We start from the raw sequence: 23100 nt of genomic DNA, 5'->3' as shown, positions 1-23100 counted from the left end.
GTACAGTGGTGTGATCTTGGCTCACTGCAACCTCTGCCTTCTGGATCAAGTGATTCTCCTGCCTCAGCCTCCCATGTAGCTGGGATTACAGGCGCTCGCTACCTTGCCTGGCTAATTTTTGTACTTTTAGTAGAGAGTCCATTTCACCATGTTGGCCAGGCTGTTCTCGAACTCCTGACCTCAAGTGATCCGCCTGCCTCGGCCTCCCAAAGTGCTGGGAATACAGGCCTGAGTTACAGCGCCCAGCCTGATAAAAATTTAATATAGTTAACTATTCATTGATATCTTTATTGACTTCATCATAAGCTATATATTTAATTAAAAATCAAACTATGAGTCTGCAAACCAGATGCTGTCAAGCAAATTGCCATCTATGATCCATAATTCTTTTTATATTTTTAACTCAGACAAATATGTAAGATTCAGTAAATTTTAATGTTTCAAATGTTTTCCAAAAAATTATCAGAAGCGCCCAGTTATAAAATAGTTGGATAATCCATTTACCCCAAATGAACTACCTGTTTGTGTGTGAGGTAGCAATCTTCTGTGACACTACTACCCTTAATTCATATGCATTCCCTCTTCACATGAAGAGTACAGACAACAAAAAGGGACAGATGAGTCTCATTATTCATTGACTCTTGGTGTTTTCATCGTGTGTTAAATGCCTGATTTCAATTTTACGGCAACAAAAAATACCAATATTTATTCTGAAAGGTAATTGTATGTTCCAAGTGGCCAATATTAACAACTTCCATCACGACTCTAGGAATAATTCGCAGTTCTGAACCATGTTTTAGAAAAACATTTCCAGTGGTCTGTACGGGATTTATTCATATTCCATCATTGATAATAATTGCACTTCTTGGAGCAGGAACTTGAAATTCTTCTGTTGCAAACTATAAGACTGCTGTGAAAGGTGTACTTTCAGGAACAGAGTACTTTTTATGCCAGCCGCGGGTCAGACCTCAGAGTGATCTTAAAGGAACCCATTCACGTGGTGGTGCCGGGATGAACCCAGAACCCACGCCAACTCCGCGGAGCAGCCCCACTTCCTCCACGGTGCTGGGGACCACCCCGCCCCACTCACCCTTATCCAATTTTTAAAGTGTGTGATGAAAATTGGTTTCTTTGAAGTTCCTTTTTTTCTTCATTGTATCGTTCCGTAGATTAATGGGTAAAAATTGAGACTGTGCAGGTTGAGGAAACAGACTGGGAAGCAGCCCTTGAGATCTCCACAGAACCTTAGGGCTCCATGGAACCCAGCCTGCAAACCACTGGTCTAGATGATCCTAAATAAGGTGCTAACTCTAAAACTTATTTATTTCTTTTTAAGGTCTGGCGAGGAAGGATGTTATCCTGAACTTACAGAATTTTGTGAAAAGCACCTTCAAGCCTTGGCCCCTGAAAGTAGAGCTTTGAGGAAAGATAAACCAGCAGCAACAGCAGCCAGTTTTACAGCTGAAGAATGGGAAAAAATTGATGATGATATAAAGGTATAGAGTAATACCAGTTTTCCACAGATATTGTTGAGACATTGTATATGTGTTTACTTTACTTATCTGAAATCCTAGGCTTCTTGTTTGTCCGTAAAGGGCTTCTAGTGTCAATTAGGCAGGATTGGTCGCTTTTTATACCCAGGGGAACATTGCAAATTTGCGTGTGTGTGTGCACGTCCATACATGTGTGCATTTAAATTAGCTGAATAATATTCCATCCTATTAAAAAACCTATAATTTAATCATCTTCAATAAATAGTGCTGAATAAACATGTTTATTTGTAATTTTTTTTTTTGAGATGGAGTCTCGCTTTGTCGCCCAGGCTGGAGTGCAGTGGTGTGACCTCGACTCACTGCAACCTCTGCCTCCCGGGTTCAAGTGATTCTCCTGCCTCAGCCTCCCGAGTAGCTGGGATTACAGGCACATGCCACCATGCCTGGCTAATTTTCGTATTTTTAGTAGAGATGGGGTTTCACCATGTTGGCCAGACTTCTCAAACTCCTGACCTCAGGTGATCTGCCCACCTCGGCCTCCCAAAGTGCTGGGATTACAGGCATGAGCCACCATGCCTGGCCTATTTTTTGCACCTCCCTGATTATTTCCTCAGGATAAATTATTAGAATTCAAATTGCTTGGTCAGGTATGGTTGCTCACACCACCTGTAATCCCAGTACTTTGGGAGGCTGAGTCAGAAGGATCACTTCAGGCCAGGAGACCAGTCTGGGCAACATAGTCAGAGCTGTCTCTACAAAAATATAAAACTTAGCTGGACATGGTGACATGTGCCTGTAGTCCCAGCCATTCAGGAGGCTGAGACAGGAGGTTCGCTTTATCCTGAGAGATTGAGGCTGCCGTGAGCTGTGATGGTGTCATTGCACTCTGGCCTAGGTGACAGAGTGAGACCCTGTCTAAAAACAAAAAGCAAGAGAGAGAGAAAAAAAAATTTAAATTGTTTGATCAAAGGGTTTGAATGTTTTTAAGGCTTTTCAAATGTATGTTCTCAGAAAATTTGTACCTTCATGCATCAACCCCAGCAGTGTATAAGAATGCCCAAGCCAGGTGCAGTGGTGTGTGCCTATAGTCCCAGTTACTCAGGGAGGATTGCTTGAACCCAAGAGTTTGAGGCCAGCCTAGACAATACAGAGAGACCTGGTTTCTTTATTTAAAAAAAAAAAATGCCCATTTTTAGGTACTTTTTGTTGAATACTGTAATCATTTTTAGTCAATTAAATAGTTGAAAAAATGGTAGTACCATAGTCCCTTCTTATCTTTGGGGCATACTTTCCAAGACCCCCAGTAGATGCCTAAAACTGCAGATAGTACTGAAGCCTAAATATACCATGTTTTTTCCTCTATATGCATGTCTATGATAAAATTTAACTTATAAATTAGGCACAGTAAAAGATTAACAATAACTAAAAAAACAGAACAATTATAACAACATACTGTTGTAAGAGTTATGTAAATATGAGCTCTCTTTCTCTCAAAATATCTTACTGTATTGTACTCACCTGTTTTTGGACTGCAGTTGACTGTGGGTAACTGAAACCACAGAAGGCAAAATTACAGATAAGGGGAGGACTATTGTAGTATATTTTTTGATTACTAGTAGAGTTATCTTTCATGGATCTGTCACTTAAATTTCTTAAATATTTACAGATTTCTTTTAATCAGCTTTATTGAGGTAAAATTTATATTCCATAAAAATTACCAACTTTATAGTTTACATTTCACTGAGTTTTGACAAATGTATATGATACAGAACATTTCCATCACTACTAAAACTTTTCTCTTGCCCATTTGTGGTCATTGCAGACCTCACTGCCTGGCCTTTGGCAACCACTGAGCTGTCAGCATAGTTTTGCCTTTTCTAGACTTGTGTGTAAATGTAATCATACAGTATGTTGTCATTCCTGTGTGTCTTCTTTCACTTACATAATGCTTCTGAGATTCATCTATGTGGTTGCTTGTGTCTATAGTTCATTCCTCTGAGTTGCTGAGTAGTATTGAATTGTATGAATATCCTACAGTTTGTTTACCCACTTACCTTTGGTAAGACCCCCAGTGGATGCCTAAAACCTAGATAATACTGAGCCCTAAATATACTATGTTTCAACTGCCAAAATGTTTTCCAAAGTGGCTGTACCATTGTGCAATCCTGACAGCAATATATAAAATTTCCACCTGCTTTATATCCTGGTCAGCACATAGTATTGTCAGTTTTGTTAGTTTTAGCCACTCTACCAGTGGTTTTTTTTTGTTTTAATTTGCGTATCTCTAATGACTAATGACATTGAGTGTCTTTTCATGTAACTTCTATTGGGAAGTGTCTTTACATCCTTTGCCCATTAAAAAAAAAAATTGCATTGTGTTCTTATTGAGTTACGAAGTACTTGTTCTTTATCAGATACATTGCTCTGTTGCCCAGGCTGGAGTGCAGTGATACTATCATGACTCACTGCAGCCTTGACCTCCCAGACTCAAGCAATTCTCCCACTTCAGCCTACAGAGTAGCTGGGACCACAAGTGTGCACCACCATGCTTGGCTGTTTTTGTTTTTAATTGTAGAGACAGGGCTTCTCTATGTTGTCCAGGCTAGTCTTGAATACCTGGGCTGCTTTGGCCCCTCAAAGTGCTGGGATTATAGGCATGAGCCACCATGCCCAGCCATCTTTTCTTATTTATTTATTTATTTAGAGACAGAGTTTCGCTCTTGTTGCCCAGGCTAGAGTGCAATGGCACAATCTCAGCTCATCGCAACCGCCGCCTCCCAGGTTCAAGCAATTCTCCTGCCTCAGCTTCCTGAGTAGCTGGAATTACAGGCATGTGCCACCACGCCCAGCTAATTTTGTATTTTTAGTAGAGATGGAGTTTCTCCACATTGGTCAGGCTGGTCTCAAACTCCCAACCTCGGGTGATCTGCCCGTCTTGGCCTCCCAAAGTGCTGGGATTACCAGTCTGAGCCACCACGCCCAGCCTCTTTTCATTTTTTTTTAACAGTGTCTTTGGAAGAGTATAAGTTTTAACTTTTGATGAAATCTTTTTTTTATTGTTTGGGCTTTTGTGTTTTATCTAAGAAATCTTTGTTTAATCCAGGACCTCTAATTTTTCTCCTAGAAAGTTTATAGTTTTAATTCTTATATCTAGGTCTATAATCAGTTTTAATTTTTGTATTGGTGTTTGAACAAAAAGTATTCAAGCACCGTTTAATAAAATATTATCTTTAAATTTCTTGGTACCATTGTCAAAACTCAGTTGACCAAAGCTGAGTGTGGTGGTGCATGCCTGTAGTCCCAGTTTCTCTGGAGGCTGAGACAAGGAGATCACTTGAGCCCAGGAGTTTTAGGCTATGGTGCACTATTACCAAGCCTATGAATAGCTGTTTAACTCTAGGCTGGACAACACAGCAAGACCTCATCTCTAAAAAATCTTTTTTAAAAAAATCAACTGGGCTGAGCACAGTGGCTCACACCTGTAATCCAGCACTTTGGGAGGCTGAGGTGGGTGGATCACTTGAGGTCAGGAGTTCAAGACCAGCCTGGCCAACGTGGCAAAACCCCATCTCTACTAAATACCAAAAATTAGCTGAGCATGGTGGCATGTGCCTGTAGTCCCAGCTACTCAGGAAGCTGAGGCACAAGAATTGCTTGAACCCAGGTGGCAGAGGTTGCAGTGAGCTGAGATGGTGCCACTGAACTCCAGTCTGGACGATAGAGCAAGACTATCTCAAAAAAAAAAAAAAAGAATCAATTGATCTTATGTGCGTGTCTATTTCTGACTCCCTCAATTCTGTTTCATTATTTTAATTTTTATATTTATTTATTTATTTATTTTATACTCCTTGATAAGCAAGGCTACCCGATAGGCAGTCTGTCCACAGTAGCATGTTTCATTATATTAAATGTCCATCTTTATTACCTTCTTGTCTTGATTGCAATAGTTTTACAGTAACTCTTGAAATTTTACTGTAATAAAAGGCTGGAAAAAAAAAAAGAGGCTGGAGGTAGTGCAAGTCTTCCACCTTTGTTCTGTTTAAAAGTTGTTTTGGCTTTTTTTTTTTTTTTTTTGAGACGGAGTCTCACTCTGTCACTCAGGCTGGAGTGCAGTGGCCATATCTCAGCTCACTGAAGCTCCGCCTCCCGGGTTCACGCCATTCTCCTGCCTCAGCCTCCCGAGTAGCTGGGACTACAGGTGCCGCCACTTCGCCCGGCTAATTTTTTGTATTTTTAGTAGAGACGGGGTTTCACCGTGTTAGCCAGGATGGTCTCGATCTCCTGACCTCGTGATCCGCCCGTCTTGGCCTCCCAAAGTGCTGGGATTACAGGCTTGAGCCACTGCGCCCGGCCTATTTTGGCTATTTTAGGTCTTTTGCTTATTACAAAATAGCTTGCTTGTGTTTGAATTGGGATTGTGTTGAATTTATGGATCAATTTTGGAAGAACTCACATCTTAATACTGAGGTTTCAGATCCATGAACATTGTATATTTCTCCATTCATTTAAGTCTTCAATTTTTTTTACAGCAATGTCTTATAGTTTTCAGTATATAGTTCTTGCATAGTTTTGCTAAACTTATTCCTAAACATTACATGTAGCTCATGCTATTATAAATGTTAATATTTTTGTAATTTCAGTGTTTTGCTCATCCTGTCACCTCAGTTATGAAAGTTTGTTTTTTTCATTATAGTGAAATACATATTACATGAAATGTATTATCTTTACCAGTTTTAAGTGTACAGTTCAGTAGTGTTAAGCATGTTCACATGGTTGTGCAACCACTCTTCAGAACCTTTTCATTCTGCAAAGCAAACGCTACACTCATTAAACAACTCCCCATTTTCCCCACTCCCCTATCCCCTAGCAACCACCATTCTATTGCTGTTCCTGTAAGTTTGACTACTCCAGATACCTAATTTTAATTTCAATTTTTAATTGTACAAGTTTATATTTATCTAATTGCTTTTTCATATTGACTTCATATCCTGCAATTTTGTTAAATTCATGGATTAGTTCTAGGAATGTTTTTGTAGATTCATTGGATTTTCTACCTGCAGGATCATGCCATCTGTGAAAAATGAGAGATTTGCTTCTTTTCCAGTCTGCCATTTATTTATTTATTTTTTTTACTTGCCTTATCGAACTGGCTAGAACCTCCAGTTCAGTAGAAGCGGTAAGAGCGGATATCCTTGCCTATTTCCCAGTCTCACAGGGAAATCATTTTGACTTTCACTATGAAATATAATGTGAGCTTTAAATTTTGTGTAGATGCCCTTTATCAAGTTGAAGTTTTCTTCTGTTCCTTGTTTGATAACAATTTTTTATCATGAATGGGTTTTAAACTTTGTGAAATGCTTTTTCTGCGTTTATTGAGATGAACAGATGATTTTCTTTGTAGTCTGTTAATAAGGTAAATTATGTAGATTGTTTTCAAATATTATACCAACCTTACATTCTGGGATAAACTCTACTTGGTCGTGATATATCTTTTACAAATATATTCCTGGATTTGATTTGCTAAAATTCTGTGAAGGGTTTTTGTGTCTATGATCATGAGAGATATTGGTCAATAGTTTTATTTTCCTGTAATGCCATTGTTTGGTTTTGGTAGCAGGGTAATGCTGGCCTCATAGAAGGAGTTGGGAAGTGTTGTCTCCTCTTCTGTTTTCTAAAAAAGTTGGTATATAATTGGTATTATTTCTTTCTTAAATGTTTTCAGTTCACTGTTGACACTGTATAGGCCTGGGATTTTCTTTGTAGGAAAGATTTTAACTGTGAATTCAATGTTTCAAATAGATACAAGGCTGTTCAGGTTATCTTTAGAGCTCTCTTTCTGTACAGCTTCCTCCTCTCTGATATTTTTTTCCTCTGAAACCTCACAGTCTTGGTCTCCCTAACATCCAAACTTTGTCTGCTGAATTCAGCAAGACCACAGGGTTCTGTTTGGGTACTTTTACTGTGCTGCAGCCTGGAAACTGTAGACAGTGAGTTGGAGCAAATGTAGGGCTTACCTTATTTGTTCCCCTTTCTTTCAATAATCACTGTCCTGTGCCTCCCTGGTTCAGGTGATGCTCCTACCTCAGCCTCCCGAGGAGTTGGGATTACAGGCACGTGCCACCGCGCCCAGCTAATTTTTGTGTTTTTTTCTATTAATGTATTTCTCATTGTTTTTTAAGAGTTCTGTACTGTATATTGTAAATTTTCCTCTAGCTTGTTGTTTACCTTTTAAATGTTGTGTGTGGTGTTTTTTATTTTTTAAAATTTTTATGCTATCCTCTTAATTTTATTCTTTAAGATCTTTTCATCAGCTTTTATAGTTAGGAAGGTTTGCTCTCCACCAGATATATATTTACTTATATTTTCTTAGAGTTTCTTCAGTTTCATTTTGCTTAAGAAATTATTTTTGGGCTGGGCATGAGTGGCTCATGCCTGTAATCCCAGCAGTTTGGGAGGCTGAGGAGGGCGGATCACCTAAGGTCAGGAGTTCGAGACCACCCTGGCCAACATGGTGAAACCCTGTCTCTACTAAAAATACAAACAATCAGCCAGGTGTGGTGGTGCATGCCTGTAATCCCAGCTACTCAGGAGGCTGAGGCATGAGAGTCAGTTGAACCCAGGAGGTGGAGGTTGTAGTGAGCAAAGATTGCACCATTGTACTCCAGCCTGGGAGTCAGAGCTAGACTCTGCCTAAAATAAAGAAAAAAAAATATATATATACATATATATATGTGTGTGTGTATATATGTATGTGTGTGTATGTGTGTATATATGTGTGTGTGTGCATATGTATATAAAATATATGTATCTCACAGATTCTGGAGAACCGGTTTTTTTGTTTACTTTATTTTATTTATATTTTTCTGGGGTTAAAAACGATTTTAAAACATCTAAAAACAATGTTGAGGTATATGCATTCTGTAACTTATAATGCTGCTTTTTAAACTTTCAGCCTTCTCATTTTATTGGCTTGAGCTCAAAAATATGGTAATTAATCTACCAGTCAAAAATAGCACTTTATGTCCAGACTTTTTGGCCTTGTTTTCAGGATGTAGACAGCTTGATTTTAGTTGAAGAGCCTATGTTTTTCCCCATTGTGTGTCTTTGCTCTTCTTGACCACTTTTTTTTTTTTTTTTTTGAGATGGGGTCTTGCTCTGTCACCCAGGCTGGAGTGCAGTGGCACAATCATAGCTCGCTGCAGCCTTGAACTCTTGGGCTCAAGTGATCCTCCTCATTCTCCCAAGTAGCTGGGATTACAGGCATTCACCACCACACTCAGCTAATTTTTTTGTAGAGACATGGGTCTTGCTATGTTGCCCAGGCTGGTCTAGAACTCCTGTTGGTCACTTCGCAAGTTAGTCTCCTTTTCACTTGCCTTTCTTTCATACTTTGTCACTTGTCCCCTTTTCTCCATTCTTTCTTGCTCCCTTCCTCCTCTATAAATCTTCCTCTTATCTTTTACCATTCTAACCTTACTGCTTTTCTTTTTCTTCTCATATTTCTCCTCTTTGCCCTTTTTCACCCTCCCTGCCTTCTATATACAGATAGGACAGATAATATAGTTTTTTTTTTTTTTTTTTGCTGTATCCCAGTGCTTTTAAGAGTGTCTAACAAATATTAGAACTCTCAATACATCTTTTCTGAATAATAAGTAATACTATTTCACGGATAATAAATATCTTACTCAATTTTTTTTCTGGCACCTGTGACAATTTAATAAACATTAAGAACCTACTATATGTCAGACACTGAATCACAAAGATGAAATTAAGACATAGGCCCTGCCCTCAAGGAATTTACAGTGTAAGAAGAGAGAATAACAATAGATGATTTTTAAATATTTATGCTAATATATTATGGAGGAGAAACACTTTTAGCCCAACTAGGAAGTTCTGGGAAATCTTGCTGAAAAGAATGATGAATAAGGTCTTGCAAGATAAATAAAAGTAGGAAGGGCAACAACAATGTATATATACTTAACAAGACTGAACTGTAGACTTAAAAACTGTTAAGATGGCCAATTTTATTATGTTATGCATATTTACCACAATTTAAAAAGAAAAGGTACGAAGTATGTTCCAGATAGTGAGGATGGCAAGATCACATTGTCTAAAAAATTGACTCATAGGAAACTATGATAAATATAGTTGACTCTTGAACAACACAAGGAGTTAGGGGCACTGGCTCCCTTTACAGTCAAAAATCTACTTACAACTTTTGACTCCCCCAGAACTTAACTACTAATAGTCTATTGTTGACTGAAAGCCTTACCAATAACATAAACAGTTGATTAACATATATTTTGTATGTTATATAGATTATATACTGTATTCTTACAATAAAGTAAGCTAGAGAAAAGAAAATATTATTAGGAAAATCCTAAGGAAGAGAAGATACATTTTCTATGCATTAAGTGGAAGTGGATCATCATAAAGGTCTTCATCCTCATCATCATCACATTAAGTAGGTTGAGGAGGAGGAGGCATAGGAGGTGTTGGTTTTGCTGTCTCAAGGGTAGCAGAGATGGAAGAGGTGGAGGAGATGAAAGGAGAGGCAGGTGAGGCATGAGAGGCAGGTGTACTTGGTGTAACTTTGTAGAAATCAATCATAATTTCTGTCTTTTGCTTTTTCATTTCTCTAAAAATGTTACTATATGGTACCAATCCTTCTTCTACCGTTTGCTTTAGTTTTAGTCCCCATATCACAGAGGATAGATGTTGTGAAAGAAGTCAAAAACAGTCTTGAGTAATAGGAGCCCTTCTGCCAGAGTGTCTAATGTTAGTTTATTTTCTGGCATTGCTTCTTCTACGTCTTCTCATTGTCTGGCACTGGTTCAGAAGCACTTACCTTCATGAAGTCATCTTCTGTTAATTACTGTGGTGTGGCATTAGCACTTGAATTTCTCCAACATCCATATCTTGAAACACTTCACCCCCAACTTTTTTTTGGCATATTCATAATCTCTTTTATGATTTCCTTGATTTGCTCTATTGTAAATCCTATGAAATCCTGGACAACATCTGGACAGTTTTTTTCTAGCTTGGATTTATTATTTCATGGCTTTTTTTTTTTTTCTTAGAGATGGGATTTTGCCATGTTGCCAGGGCTGGAATGCAATGGCTATTCACAGGCAGGGTCATAGCACACAATACAGCTACAATTCTTGGGCTCAAGTGATCATCCTGCCTCAGCCTCCTGAGTAACCGGGGCTACAGGTGTATGTGCCACCACTCCTGGCTTAATGGCTTTTTCTATAATAATGATGGCATTTTCAATGGTGTAATCCTTCTAGACGTTCATGATGTTCTATCAGGGTTCTCTTCTGTAGTGTTGACAGTCCTTTCCATAGAGTAGGGCATGCAGTGAAGTTCTTTTTTTTTTTTTTTTTTTGAGACGGAGTCTTGCTCTGTCACCCAGCCTGGAGTGCAGTGGCTCACTGCAAGCTCCGCCGCCTGAGTTCACACCATTCTTCTGCCTCAGCCTCCCGAGTAGCTGGGACTATAAGTGCCCACCACCATGCCCAGCTAATTTTTTTTTTATTTTTGGTAGAGATGGGGTTTCACCATGTTAGCCAGGATGGTCTCAATCTCCTGACCTCATGATCCACCCGCCTTGGCTTCCTAAAGTGTTGGGATTACAGGCGTGAGCCACTGCGCCTGGCTGGCATGCAGTAAAGTTCTTAAAGATCTTTGTGACCCCCTGATCTAGAGGTTGAATTAGAGATGTTGTTTTGGGGTAAGTAGACCACTTGACCCCTTTGGTCTTGAACTCATGGGGTTCTGGGTGGCCTGGGACATTGTCCAACATCAAAAGACAGTCACTTAGTGGCAAGGTACATCCTGACTTCAGGAACAAAGCATTGATGGAACCAATACAGAAAAAGGGTTCTTGAATAGGCCTTCTTGCTGTACAGTCAAAAGACTGGCAGCTGATATCTATCTTTTCCCCTCAAGGTTTGAGGGTTAGCAGCTTTACAGATAAAGTCAGTCCTGATCATAAACCCAACTGCGTTTGCACAAAATAGTTGAGTTTCCCTTTCCCTTCCTGCCTTAAATCCTGGTGCTTGCTTCTGTTCCTTACTAATAAATATCCTTTGTGGCATTTTTTTTTTCCCTAGAATACAGCACTTTTGTCTGCATTAAAAATCTGCTCAGACAGATATTCTTTCTCTTTAGTGATTTTCTCAATGGCACCTGGAAACTTGTCTGCTGCCTTTTGGTTGGGAGAAGCTGCTTCTCCTGTTCTCTTGACATTTTAAAAGCCAAACCTTTTTCTAAAATTCAAACCATCCTTTGCTGGCATTCAATTCTTCAGCTTTATAGGTTCATCATCTTCTTTTGCTTTAAGTTGTCATATAGTGACTTTGCTTTTTCTGGAATCATATTAGAATCTATAGGAATGTCTTTCTTTTTCTCTTTTTTTTTTTTTTTTTTTGAGACTGAGTCTTGCTCTGTCGCCCAGGCTGGGGTGCAGTGGTACCATCTCGGCTCACTGCAACCTCCGCCTCCGGGGTTCAAGCAATTCTTCTGCCTCAGACTCCCCGGTAGCTAGGATTACAGGCGGCCGCCACCACGCCTGGCTAATTTTGTATTTTTAGTAGAGACGGAGTTTCACCACGTTGGCCAGGCTGGTCTGGAACTCCTGACATCAAGTGATCTGCCCGCTTCGGCCTTCCAAAGTGCTGGCATTACAGGAGTGAACCACCACGCCCAGCCAGGAATGTCTTCCTTACATCAATCTTGCACCCACATGAAGGCTGCATTTTCAATACAAGATAAAAAGGCATTTCACAAGAAGTGCAAAGTCTTTGCACCTGATGGTGTAGCCGCAGTGATGCAATGATGGCCTCATAAATTTCCCTCTCCTCTCCTCTCCTCCCTCTTCCTTTCCCCCTCCCCCTCCCTCTCCCCCTACCCTCTTCCTCTCTCCCTTTCCCTCCCCCTTTTCTCTCCCTCTCTTCTCCCTCTTTTTTCTTTTCTTTCTTTTTTTTTCAGTGGTCCTTATTCTGGATTCATTTATTTTGAAATGGTGGGCAACTGCAAATGTAGCTTATGCCAGATCTTAATCTCTGGCACATATCAAGCAATTCAACTTTTTCTTTTGTAATATCATGTGTTTTCTCTGCTTCTTGGGAGCACTTCCAGCATCACTAGTGACACTTCGTATGGGTCCCATGGTGTTATTTAAGGTTTACAGTGTTGCACTAAACATCATAAAAATATGTGAGAACTGTGAGAGATCACTTTTTATGACAAGATGCAGTTTACTAGAGACAAACTGCTTCTGCAGAGATGACTAGTGTCACAAGGCATTTTAAGCAGATACTTGTAACTTAAAGCTTACAACAACAGCAACAGGAGGTGGCTGTGAAATTATTATGTATTGTAGTGTGTAATACAGTCAGTTTTATGCAGTTATGATTTAATACTGCATCCTTATGTCTTTTTTTTATATTTCTCTTTACTGTGAATGGTGCTATTTATGGTCTGTAAGTGTTTGTGTGGGTAAGTTTTGATAAATTTTAACTTTTTATAACTTGTGTATACTTTATTGTAGTAAATGATAAACTAGGCTAATATCTACATATATTTTATGCATTCATGAAATACCTAACTTTATCTTAATTTTTTGATATTTCTAATTCATCTGTGAGTTTTTTCAAACTATCACAAATCTCCAAATATTTTTCCAATATTTTTACTGAAAAAAATCCACATATAAGTAGACCCATGCAGTTCAAACTTGCATTGTTCAAGGGTCAGCTATAGTTCTTTCTTATGCTTGGTTATAATTATTTCAAACTATATATTTACCTTTTTCTCTATTCTCAGAGTTGGGTATCGGAAATTAAAAAAGAAGAAGATAAAATGCACTTTCATGAAACCGAGACATTTCCAGCAATGAAAGATAATTTGCCTCCAGTTCGTGGTTCAAAGAGCTGTCTTCATGTTGGCAAGGTAGGCCTTTTTGATATCTTTGTGGGTGGTAGTGGGAGAGGATTGTTGCTGTTTATTAAGGGACAATCTCAGTTTAATCGGAGCAGCCTATGTGTGATGTCCTCTAGGAGAGTTGGGGAGTTTGTTCAGCTGGCTGGGAACTATCACCTTCTTTACTAGGCTGTATCTCATTACTTGGAGATCAAAATGAAACAGTTTTTTCCTCTGAAGTCTTGCATCTGGGGCTTATTTACTGCCTTTAGTCTTTTTTTTTTTTAATATATGCCCTGTCTCTTCTGTCCAATTTTGATGAGAGCAAAAGGTCTGATTCAGTGTGTGAAAATTTCAGGGAACAATTATATATATATCTAGTAGGGCTACAGAGGATATATCATATTACATAATTTAATTATGGATTTAAAACAGTGAACAGATACTTTCAGTACTTGTAAATGTCATTCCTCTATTTAGTGCATGTTTTTTTCCCCTTATTCCCATTTCTCTGTGGTTGGTCCCTATTTTGTCACATAGACCTCTCCTTTTTAATCCGTGGGTTCCATACAGAAGGGGCCTGTTGAAGTTCCAGGCCCATTCTATTTAACTTTAGATTGAAACTGGGTTTCCTAGCATCCATCTGACCTTGTAATTTCTCAGATGACTCCTCAAGTCTTTTCATTTCTAGGTTAACTCATTCTTGTTATTCTCATCTTTTCTTTGAATCAATTTTATTTTAAAAATATCTATGGCTCTTCATCACTCTGCTCTCTGATAATTTACCTTCCTGGATCTTTTTACTCCTCATTAGGAATTATGTAGGTAACTGAGGTGTACAGTAATCTGGTGAGGATGCCACTGTCCACAATCGATGAAATTGTATTTATTGAATAGTCGGTCGGGCATGGTGGCTCACGCCTGTAATCCCAGCACTTTGGGAGGCTGAGATGGATGGATTACTTGAGGCCAGGAGTTCAAGACCAGCCTGGCCAACATGGTGAAACCCCATCTCTACTAAAAATGCAAAAACATTAGCCAAGTGTGGTGGCATGTGCCTGTAATCCCAGCTTCCTGGGAGGCTGAGACACGAGAATTGTTTGAACCCAGGAGATGGAGGTTGCAGCGAGCTGAGATTGTCTCCTCTGTCTCAAAAAAAAAAAAAAAAAGAATAGTCCTTGTGTACTAAGACTGTGCCCTGAAAATATAACAATGAATAAGCATTGTTGAAGGAGCAATGGGGTGGACGGACTAGTGGTACGGTAGTTCTCAAAGTATAGTCTAGGAAGCCCTTAAAGTCCCAGAGATTCTTCCAGGGGATCCAGAAAGTAAGTGCTATTTTGAAAATAATACTAGTGCTTTGTCCTTGTCACTGTGTTGGCATTTGCCCTGAGGATAAAGCTGCTGTTGCTTTAACATGAAGCAAGGCAGGCACCACACTGTACATACAGTAAAAACAAATTCCAATATTACTTAAAAATACCTTTAATAAAATAATAGAATATTTACTTTGTTAGATCTTGAACTTCTAGGACATGTCCTTTTAGTATTTTGTGTGACAAAGTGAGAAGTATGCAGAAAGCACTTCCCTGCATAGTGAAATATGATGGTTATGATATGATGCATAGCCACGTTTTCCTGGAACGCTGTTTTTACTTGAAATAATGGTTGACAAACTGTCATTATTCAGACTTGGGATTTCGGCAACAATTTTGTTGAAAGTGAATGAAGCAGGCCTGTCACTTTAAGGAGAACAACTCACAGTATTTGCTGCTAGTAAGCAAATCTGAGCTTTCAAGTGCAAATTAGGTCCAGGCAAGTGGGGCAGTGGCTCATGCCTGTAATCCCAGCACTTTGGGAGTCCAAGGCGGGTGGATCACTTGAGCCCAGGAGTTCGAGGCCTGGGCAACAGAGTGAGACCCCATCTCTACAAAACTTTTTTTTTTTTCATTAGTGTGGTGTGGTGGCACATGCCTGTAGTTGTAGTTCTAGCTACTCAGGAGACTGAGGTAAGAGGATTGCTTGAGCCCTGGAGGTCAAGGCTGCAGTGAGCCATGATGACACCACTGTACTCCAGTCTGGGCAACAGAGCAAGACCCTGTCTCTAAAAACAAAGTGCAAATTAGGACTTTAGGTATTAAATATTTAGTATAATATAATAATATCTAATAATTTAGATATTATGTGTTTCTCAAATTTCTGCTTGTGACAGAAAATAGCCCTTAAGGGGGATACTTGTCAAAGGACAACATTACAACAAATTTCAATATCTAATTGGCTTATATTAACAATTCGTGAATCAGGATGACATCTCCTCTAAAAATTTAGAAAATGTGCTCCAATGGCCATGGCAGAACAGCTGGTTTTTATAAGGTAGCTTGAGCAGGGACAAGGAATACAAAAAGTAGACTATTTAACAACAGGTTATTTTCCTTATAAGGGTTAAAGCAGAAATTTGGTTATTATCTATGTCTTTTGATTTCTCTAGTCAGATAAGCAAGTTAATTTTGGTTTGGTGATGTGGAACTTTAGCACCAGTGACTACATTTTAGTCTGTTGGGGCCTAGTGCAGGAGCTTAGTCCAAATCACTGACCTCCTATAAATTTTATTTAACATACCTGAAAGTCTTTTTTGATGAGCTCCATGTGGATATTAACAAACTGTGATTTATAAAATTGTATAATGAAATCTGTGAATATTTGGAAAATCTGTATAACTCCAATGACCGATAATTTTGAGGAGTGTGAGAGTGTCATGATACTGAAAAATTTGAGCCCCACTGCTGTAGCATATAATGGATTATGACAGTAAATATGCAGTGTTATGAGAATACGTAGAAGGCACATGTCCCAATCTTTCAAAGTCAGAAAGCATTGCCTTCTTAAAATATCCAAATATAATATTACACATTAGATTTTATCCCATATACTGAGTCCATGTCTTGAGACTTTTATTGCTCCACATTCATTTTTTTATTTATTGAAATTTTTTTCTTCTTTATTCAGTTATAATTGATAACACTTGCATATATTTATGGTGTACAATGTGATGTTTTGATATATCTACACAGTTTGAAATGCGTACCATAGTCAAGCCAATTCATGTCCATTTCTTGATCCCTAAAGGGGGATATTTTTTGTCACAGGTAGGTATTTGAGAGCCATGTATGAATATTAAATACCCCTGATTTCGCATCAATGCCTTTTGAAACTAAGTGATACCATTTGTATTAGTTTCCTAGGGCTGCCGTAATACCACAGGAAGTGGTTGGCATAAAACAACAGAAATGTATTCTTTCACAGTTCTAGGGGCTAGAAGTACAAAATCAAGGTATTGGCAGGGCCTTGCTTCCTCCAAAACCTGTAAGGGAAGATCCTTCTTTGGCTCTTCCAGCTTTGGGAAGCCCTGGCCTTCCTTGGCTTGTAGCGGTACAACTCTAAGCTCTGTTTTCATTTTCACACCGCCAGCTTCCTTCTGTTGGAACTTCTTCTCCTCTTTTTATAAGGACACAGTCATACTGGATTAGGGCCCACCCTAATGACTTCATCTTCACTTGATTATATTGCAAAGACTGTATTTCCAAATAAGGTCTCATTCACAGGTACCGGGGTTAGGACTTCATCATACTATTTTGGGAGACACAATTCAACCCATAACATCATCTTAGCATTGAGAACATTGTCTTGATGAGCAGGAAATCGAGTGCAAGCATCAAATGAGACTTTTTGAGCCTGTAAGGACTGCATAGTACTCATTTATGTGGTTTATATAGTTCCTAGTATTGCTATTAGCAAACCTGAGCCTAATGAGAATGAAGATATGTAACAGTTTAAAAACAAATCAGCAACTACTTTATTATTATAAATTCTGCTATACTTCCCTTTCTTCAGACTATATAGATAAATATTTTAAAGTTAATATTCCTTAGTACTTATCTAGCAAAAAATTGTACCTTCTCTCGGAGACTGATTATTGGTGAGCATTATGGCTATTGTTTGCCTTTCTCTCATTCTGTTCCGGTGCAGAACCTGCCCTCTGTCTTCAGCAGTGGGAATGTGGCTACTTTGGGCCACTGTTAGTGCTTGGTCAAGATGGGCCCATGACCCAAGCTAGCCAATCAGTTCTTCCTTGGAATTTCTCTAACTGAAGACAGAGAGAAGAGTCACTCTCCTTTTCCTCTGGTGGAGAGAGCTGTGAGGTTATAATTCCAGAATGCTTGTGGTGATGTTTCCTGCCACATAAAGAAAGCAAGTACCCATCAGGGAAAGTGAAATCAGTAGGTAGAGAGGAGCAGAGACTGGGAGGGACATGGAGAGCTGGAGAAAGGGCATAGGAATCCCCTCATCCAGCAATACCCCTGCTCTTCCATCAGTTTAGTTATATAAGCTGATAATTTCTTCTTTTTTAATGTAATTATTCCAAATCAGATTACTGTCATTGCAAACTTCTGACTAACATAGCAGTTATTCTTGTTTCTCCAATGCCTAGGTTTGAAAAGAATGAATCAGAATTTAGTACTTTTTTATTATAAGAAAATCAGTAATAATCATATTCACATATAAGTTTTAAAATTATATATATATATATATACTTAAAAACCTATAGATTGTCCCCAGAATTAACTACAAATTTAAAATTCTTAATAACTTTAATGCTGAAGTTATAGTAACTTCCAGGGTACCTATTTTTCTTATCCATTCCATTTGTATATCTTTATTTTATTTTTTTGAGACAGTCTTGCTTTGTCACCCAGGCTGGAGTATAGTGGCTCAATCTCTGCTCACTGCAACCTCCACCTCCCAGGTTCAAGCAGTTCTCATGCCTCAACCTCCAAGTACCTGGGATTGCAGGCATGCGCCATCATGCCCAGCTAATTTTTGTATTTTTAGTAGAGACGGCATTTCTCCACGTTGGCCAGGCTGGTCTGGAACTCCTGGCCTCAAGTGATCTGTCCACTTCAGCCTCCCAAAGTGCTGGGATTACAGGCATGAGCCACTGCATCTGGCCTCCATTTGTATATGTTAACCCAATACTTTACATTGCATTTACAGTAAAACCTGATAATCTTATATTAAATATATCTCATAAAATATGATTTTATTCTTTTAGGAAAAATGTTCTAAAAGACCAACTAAAAAGAAAACTCCAAGGGATTATGCGGAATGGGATAAGTATGTTTTACATGTCTTTGTATAAAATGTATCACTAAAAAAGTTATCTACCACAAAATACTGCAGTAATTTCTTAAATAATTATTATAAACCTGAACATGTCAAGAATACCAAATTACTTCAATAGAGTACTGAGAATATCTGGCCTCAGCCCTTTTGATGTTTTTTTCAGTACATAAAAAACTACTATATCCTTTTTTTTTTTATAAAACCAACCAAAAAAAGACTAATGTAATTTTTATACCCATCCAAACTATAAAAGAACAAAAATGTAAAATTGAGATAAGTTAGTCACAATTTTAATTTCAAAGTTCTGACCAGTTTAGATTTGATTAACGTTTAAGCTCTCACTAAATTGTATGTTTTCTTAAGAAGGAACTCAGATGACTTGAACTATAAAGTTACTGCATATCTTTGAATATGGATCCAAAGGCATACTTGTACAAATATAAGAATATCAATAATACATTTGTTTTCTTGCCTGTATTGTCCTTCTTTTGGTTTTTATTGTTCTTTCATTTAAGATTTGACGTGGAAAAGGAGTGTTTGAAAATTGATGAAGATTACAAAGAAAAGACGGTAATAGACAAGTCACACTTGTCTAAAATTGAGACAAGAATAGATACAGCAGGTAATTGGAGAAAAAATAATAATTTAGTAGTCTTTAAAGTTTTTGAATTATAATAAAAACTGTCAATCTAGAAGACATTGTCTTTGAGTACTGCACGGATTACCGTGAAAAGTTTATGGATTTTCTCCAACAGTTGACCATTCAACAAATTTGCTTCTCTCTTTTACCCACTTAATTTTTAAATGTAGTAAGACTTTAAAATATAGGCCGGGTGCAGTGGCTCAAGCCTGTAATCCCAGCACTTTGGGAGGCCGAGACGGGCGGATCACGAGGTCAGGAGATCGAGACCATCCTGGCTAACACGGTGAAACCCCGTCTCTACTAAAAAATACAAAAAATTAGCCGAGCAAGGTGGCGGTCACCTGTAGTCCCAGCTACTCGGGAAGGCTGAGGCAGGAGAATCACTGGAACCCAGGAGGCGGAGGTTGCAGTGAGCAGAGATCCGTCCACAGCACTCCAGCCGGGGGGGCGGAGGGAGACTCTGTCTCAAAAAAAAAAAAAAAAAGATATATATATATATATATATAAACCTATTTTTCTTACTGTAATTCATTTGTTTGTAATTCCTTTTTTTCCAATCCTCTTTTTCCTCCAAATTCTTCAAATTGTTTTCTATTTGCTTCAAAACAAAAAGATGGAGCAGTCTATTTGTTTTTGTTTGTAGTCAACAGATGAATGGCACCTATAAAGTAAAACAAAATCAATCATTAAAAGAATTCTGAATCCTCAAAACTTGTGAATGATTTAAAAAGAAAACATCACTAAGCTTAAGGAACCTTTTATTTTCTTTTGTTTATTTTATGATCTTTCTGCTCTCTTCTGCTTCTGTTAAAATAAGCATTCTTAGATTTAAACTTTAAAAATTCTGTTAAATTATATGTTTACATATAGCAGATAACATTTATTTCTAGGTCTAACTGAGAAAGAAAAGGATTTTCTTGCCATTCATGAAAAGGAGAAAGGAAACGAAGCTTTCAACTCAGGAGATTATGAAGAAGCAGTGATGTATTATACCAGGCGAGCAGATGTTTGTTGTGGTTTAAACTTGCCTTTTAAAAAATGATAATGTTTTAATTGTTGAAACATAAATAAGCGAAAGTCTATGTCAGAATCTCTCAATGTATTGTACTTGTGATTTACCATATATTCACTTGTGTTTCTCCTATTTTTTCAATACTTTTCTCAAACCTTTAAGCTCCCACTCCACTCCTACTTTTGACAGAGGACTTAACTTCCTATCTTGCAGAGAAAATAGAAGCCGTCTGACAGGAATTCAACAGAAGGCCCATATGATATAGAAGTGAATAACTTAGGTTCTACTGTAGACTGCCTGGATTTAATTCTGGTATTTGTGGTGCTCCTTCCTACCACAGGACCTTTGCACATGTTAGGTCCTCCATCAAAAATGCTTTTCCCATGGCTGATCTGAGTACAGTGGTGTTTACAACTAATTGATCACAACCAGATACAGATTTCCTGTTCCTTCTCCACTCCCACCGTTTCACTTGACTAGCCTTTGAAAGAGAAAAGAAAAATAAGAAAAAAAAAATGTTCTTCCCTCCTCCCATTATCTAGTTAATTCTGATTTATCCTTCAGATCTTAGTCTTCACCTTACTTCTTTGGAGAAGTCTTACTTGACCTTCCAAACTAGGTTAAATCTCCATCCCACCCCACCCACTTCACCTCCCAATTTATAGGCTCTTATAGCAGTCTTACCTCTCCTTTGTAGCACTTGTCAGAAGTATAATTTAAGCTTGTGTGATTTGATAATAACTAGAATGTAAGATTTGTAAGAGCAGAACCCATTTGTCAAGGATTTTTACATCATTGTATCCCCAAGGCCCAACAAAGTACCTGGTTCATAGTAGATGTTCAGTAAGTATGTATATGAACTTCTGAAGTTCTTAACAGCCTATGAAAGTAGACTAAGTTTTTAAAATGTTGTTACAGATAAACTGTTCTTATAGAATCACCAATGCCACCTTAACCCTAAACTCTGTACAGTCTTTTTTCCACCTTTGGAAATAAGATAGATTTTTTTTCAATGTTGTTGATGTCTCTAAAGAAGTTTTCTCAGACTGTTTAAATGAAGACATGAGGTAAAGAGGATATATGATGGATCATTCATTCAGTACAGCCTCCCCTGTTCAGGCAGGTGGATGTCAGTCTTGATAACTGTTCTTTCTTTTCTTGTAGATTTATACCAGAGAGTCTCTTGTCTATTACAGGTTGCAAAACTCTTTTCTTCTTTTATGAGGAGTCATGTAGTTGAAGAATTAAAGCAGCATAGTATAGTGGTTAAGGGAATTCAGACTACCACTTTCTGACCTTAGGCAGATTCTTTTTTTTTTTTGAGACAGGGTCTCACTCTGTTATCCAGGCAAGAGTGCAGTGGTATGATCATAGCTCACTGCAGCCTCAAACTCCTGGGCTCAAGGGATCCTCCCACCTCAGCCTCCTGAGAACAGCTGGGACTACAGGTGTGAGCCACCACATGTGGATAATTTTCTCTTGTATTTTTTTTGTAGAGACAGGATCTCACTATGTTGCCCAGGCTAGTCTCGAACCCCTAGCCTCAAGCCATGCTCCCAGCTTGGTCTCCCAAAGTGCTGAGATTACAGGGGTGAGCCACCAAGTCTGGCTCCAAAATATGTGTTTGGTATTTGATATTTGATATTAACTGACATCAACGGTTTTTTTTAAGGTGATCTATAGATATTTATCTTTTTCTACCTTCATTTTAATTCCAGTAACTAAAGCTCAGATTCCAGATCTATGAGTATTTAAATTCCCATAATGCCTCTAAAGCCTGAGTTAACTTTAAGGCTATTTACTGGATGTTTAAGCATCTGTTTAAATATTGATTTAGTATGCTTGTAGAATTGTATTTTATTATTTTTGATAATATACGCTATATTCGTTTGCAAAGGTTGCCGTAACAAAGTACCACAGACTGAGCGGCTTAAACGAGAGATACTTCTTTTCTCACACTTCTGGAGGCTGGAAGTTTGAGATCAAGATGCTAATAGGGTTGGTTTTTTCAAGGCCTCTCTCCTTGGCTTCTAGGTGGCCGTCTTCTCCCTGTGACTTTACAGTCTGTCCATACATGTATGTCCGAATATCTTCTTATTATAAGGAAACCACTTTTATGGGATCAGGGCCCCCTCTCATGACTTCATTTCACCTTAATTAGCTTTTTAAAGACCCTATCTCCAAATACAGTCATGTTCTGAGATACTGTGGGGTTAGGACTTCAACATATGAATGTTGGTGGATACCATTCAGCCCATACACAGGTTATAATTGTTTTATGTGTAACTTAAGCTGAATTTCTCTACATTCTTGTGTTTACCTTAGGCTTGCTTGTTGCCAGTAACGGTTTCTTTTCTAGGAGCATATCGGCGCTTCCCACTGTAGTTGCCTATAACAATCGAGCTCAAGCAGAAATCAAATTACAGAACTGGAATAGTGCTTTTCAGGATTGTGAAAAGGTCTTGGAGTTAGAACCTGGAAACATAAAGGGTAAAAAATAGTATAGAATTATTTTACATTTACAGCAGGACCCATTAATAAGGGCCATTCGTAGATACTTGCAATATTTACATTAAAAATATTTCAGATAAACTCAAATTTTTGTATGTGAATCACCAACTTCACAAAGTTGCCTTTAAGTTTAACTTGTAAGTTAAGTCCCTGATTATTTGTACGGAAGTAGCTAATAATCCCAGAGGATTTAATAAAATACATATATATTTTTAAGAAGTATCTCAGTAAACAAAAAACCAACAACAAAAATAAAATAAAAGAGAAGTATCTCGGCCAGGCACAGTGGCTCACACCTATAATCCCAGAATTTCGGGAGGCCGAGGTGAGAC

The 23100-nt window shown here is 38.2% G+C and overlaps 1 protein-coding gene across 1 annotated transcript in view; it reads left to right on the top strand.

The window, feature by feature from the left end:
* SPAG1 (sperm associated antigen 1) overlaps positions 1–23100 on the top strand; it is an 87934-nt gene that overhangs the window by 7248 nt on the left and 57586 nt on the right. The window contains exons 3-8 of the mRNA XM_011931959.1: positions 1337–1496; positions 13326–13451; positions 18532–18593; positions 19118–19224; positions 20136–20241; positions 22617–22747. Coding sequence (XP_011787349.1) covers positions 1337–1496; positions 13326–13451; positions 18532–18593; positions 19118–19224; positions 20136–20241; positions 22617–22747 — 692 coding nt within the window. The remainder of the gene's footprint in view (positions 1–1336; positions 1497–13325; positions 13452–18531; positions 18594–19117; positions 19225–20135; positions 20242–22616; positions 22748–23100) is intronic.

The sequence above is a fragment of the Colobus angolensis genome, unplaced genomic scaffold (assembly GCF_000951035.1).
Source record: "Colobus angolensis palliatus isolate OR3802 unplaced genomic scaffold, Cang.pa_1.0 Scaffold121, whole genome shotgun sequence".
Lineage (NCBI taxonomy): Eukaryota > Metazoa > Chordata > Mammalia > Primates > Cercopithecidae > Colobus > Colobus angolensis.
Note: the sequence above shows the minus strand (reverse complement) of the source record. Positions and strands in the feature narration are given on the sequence as shown.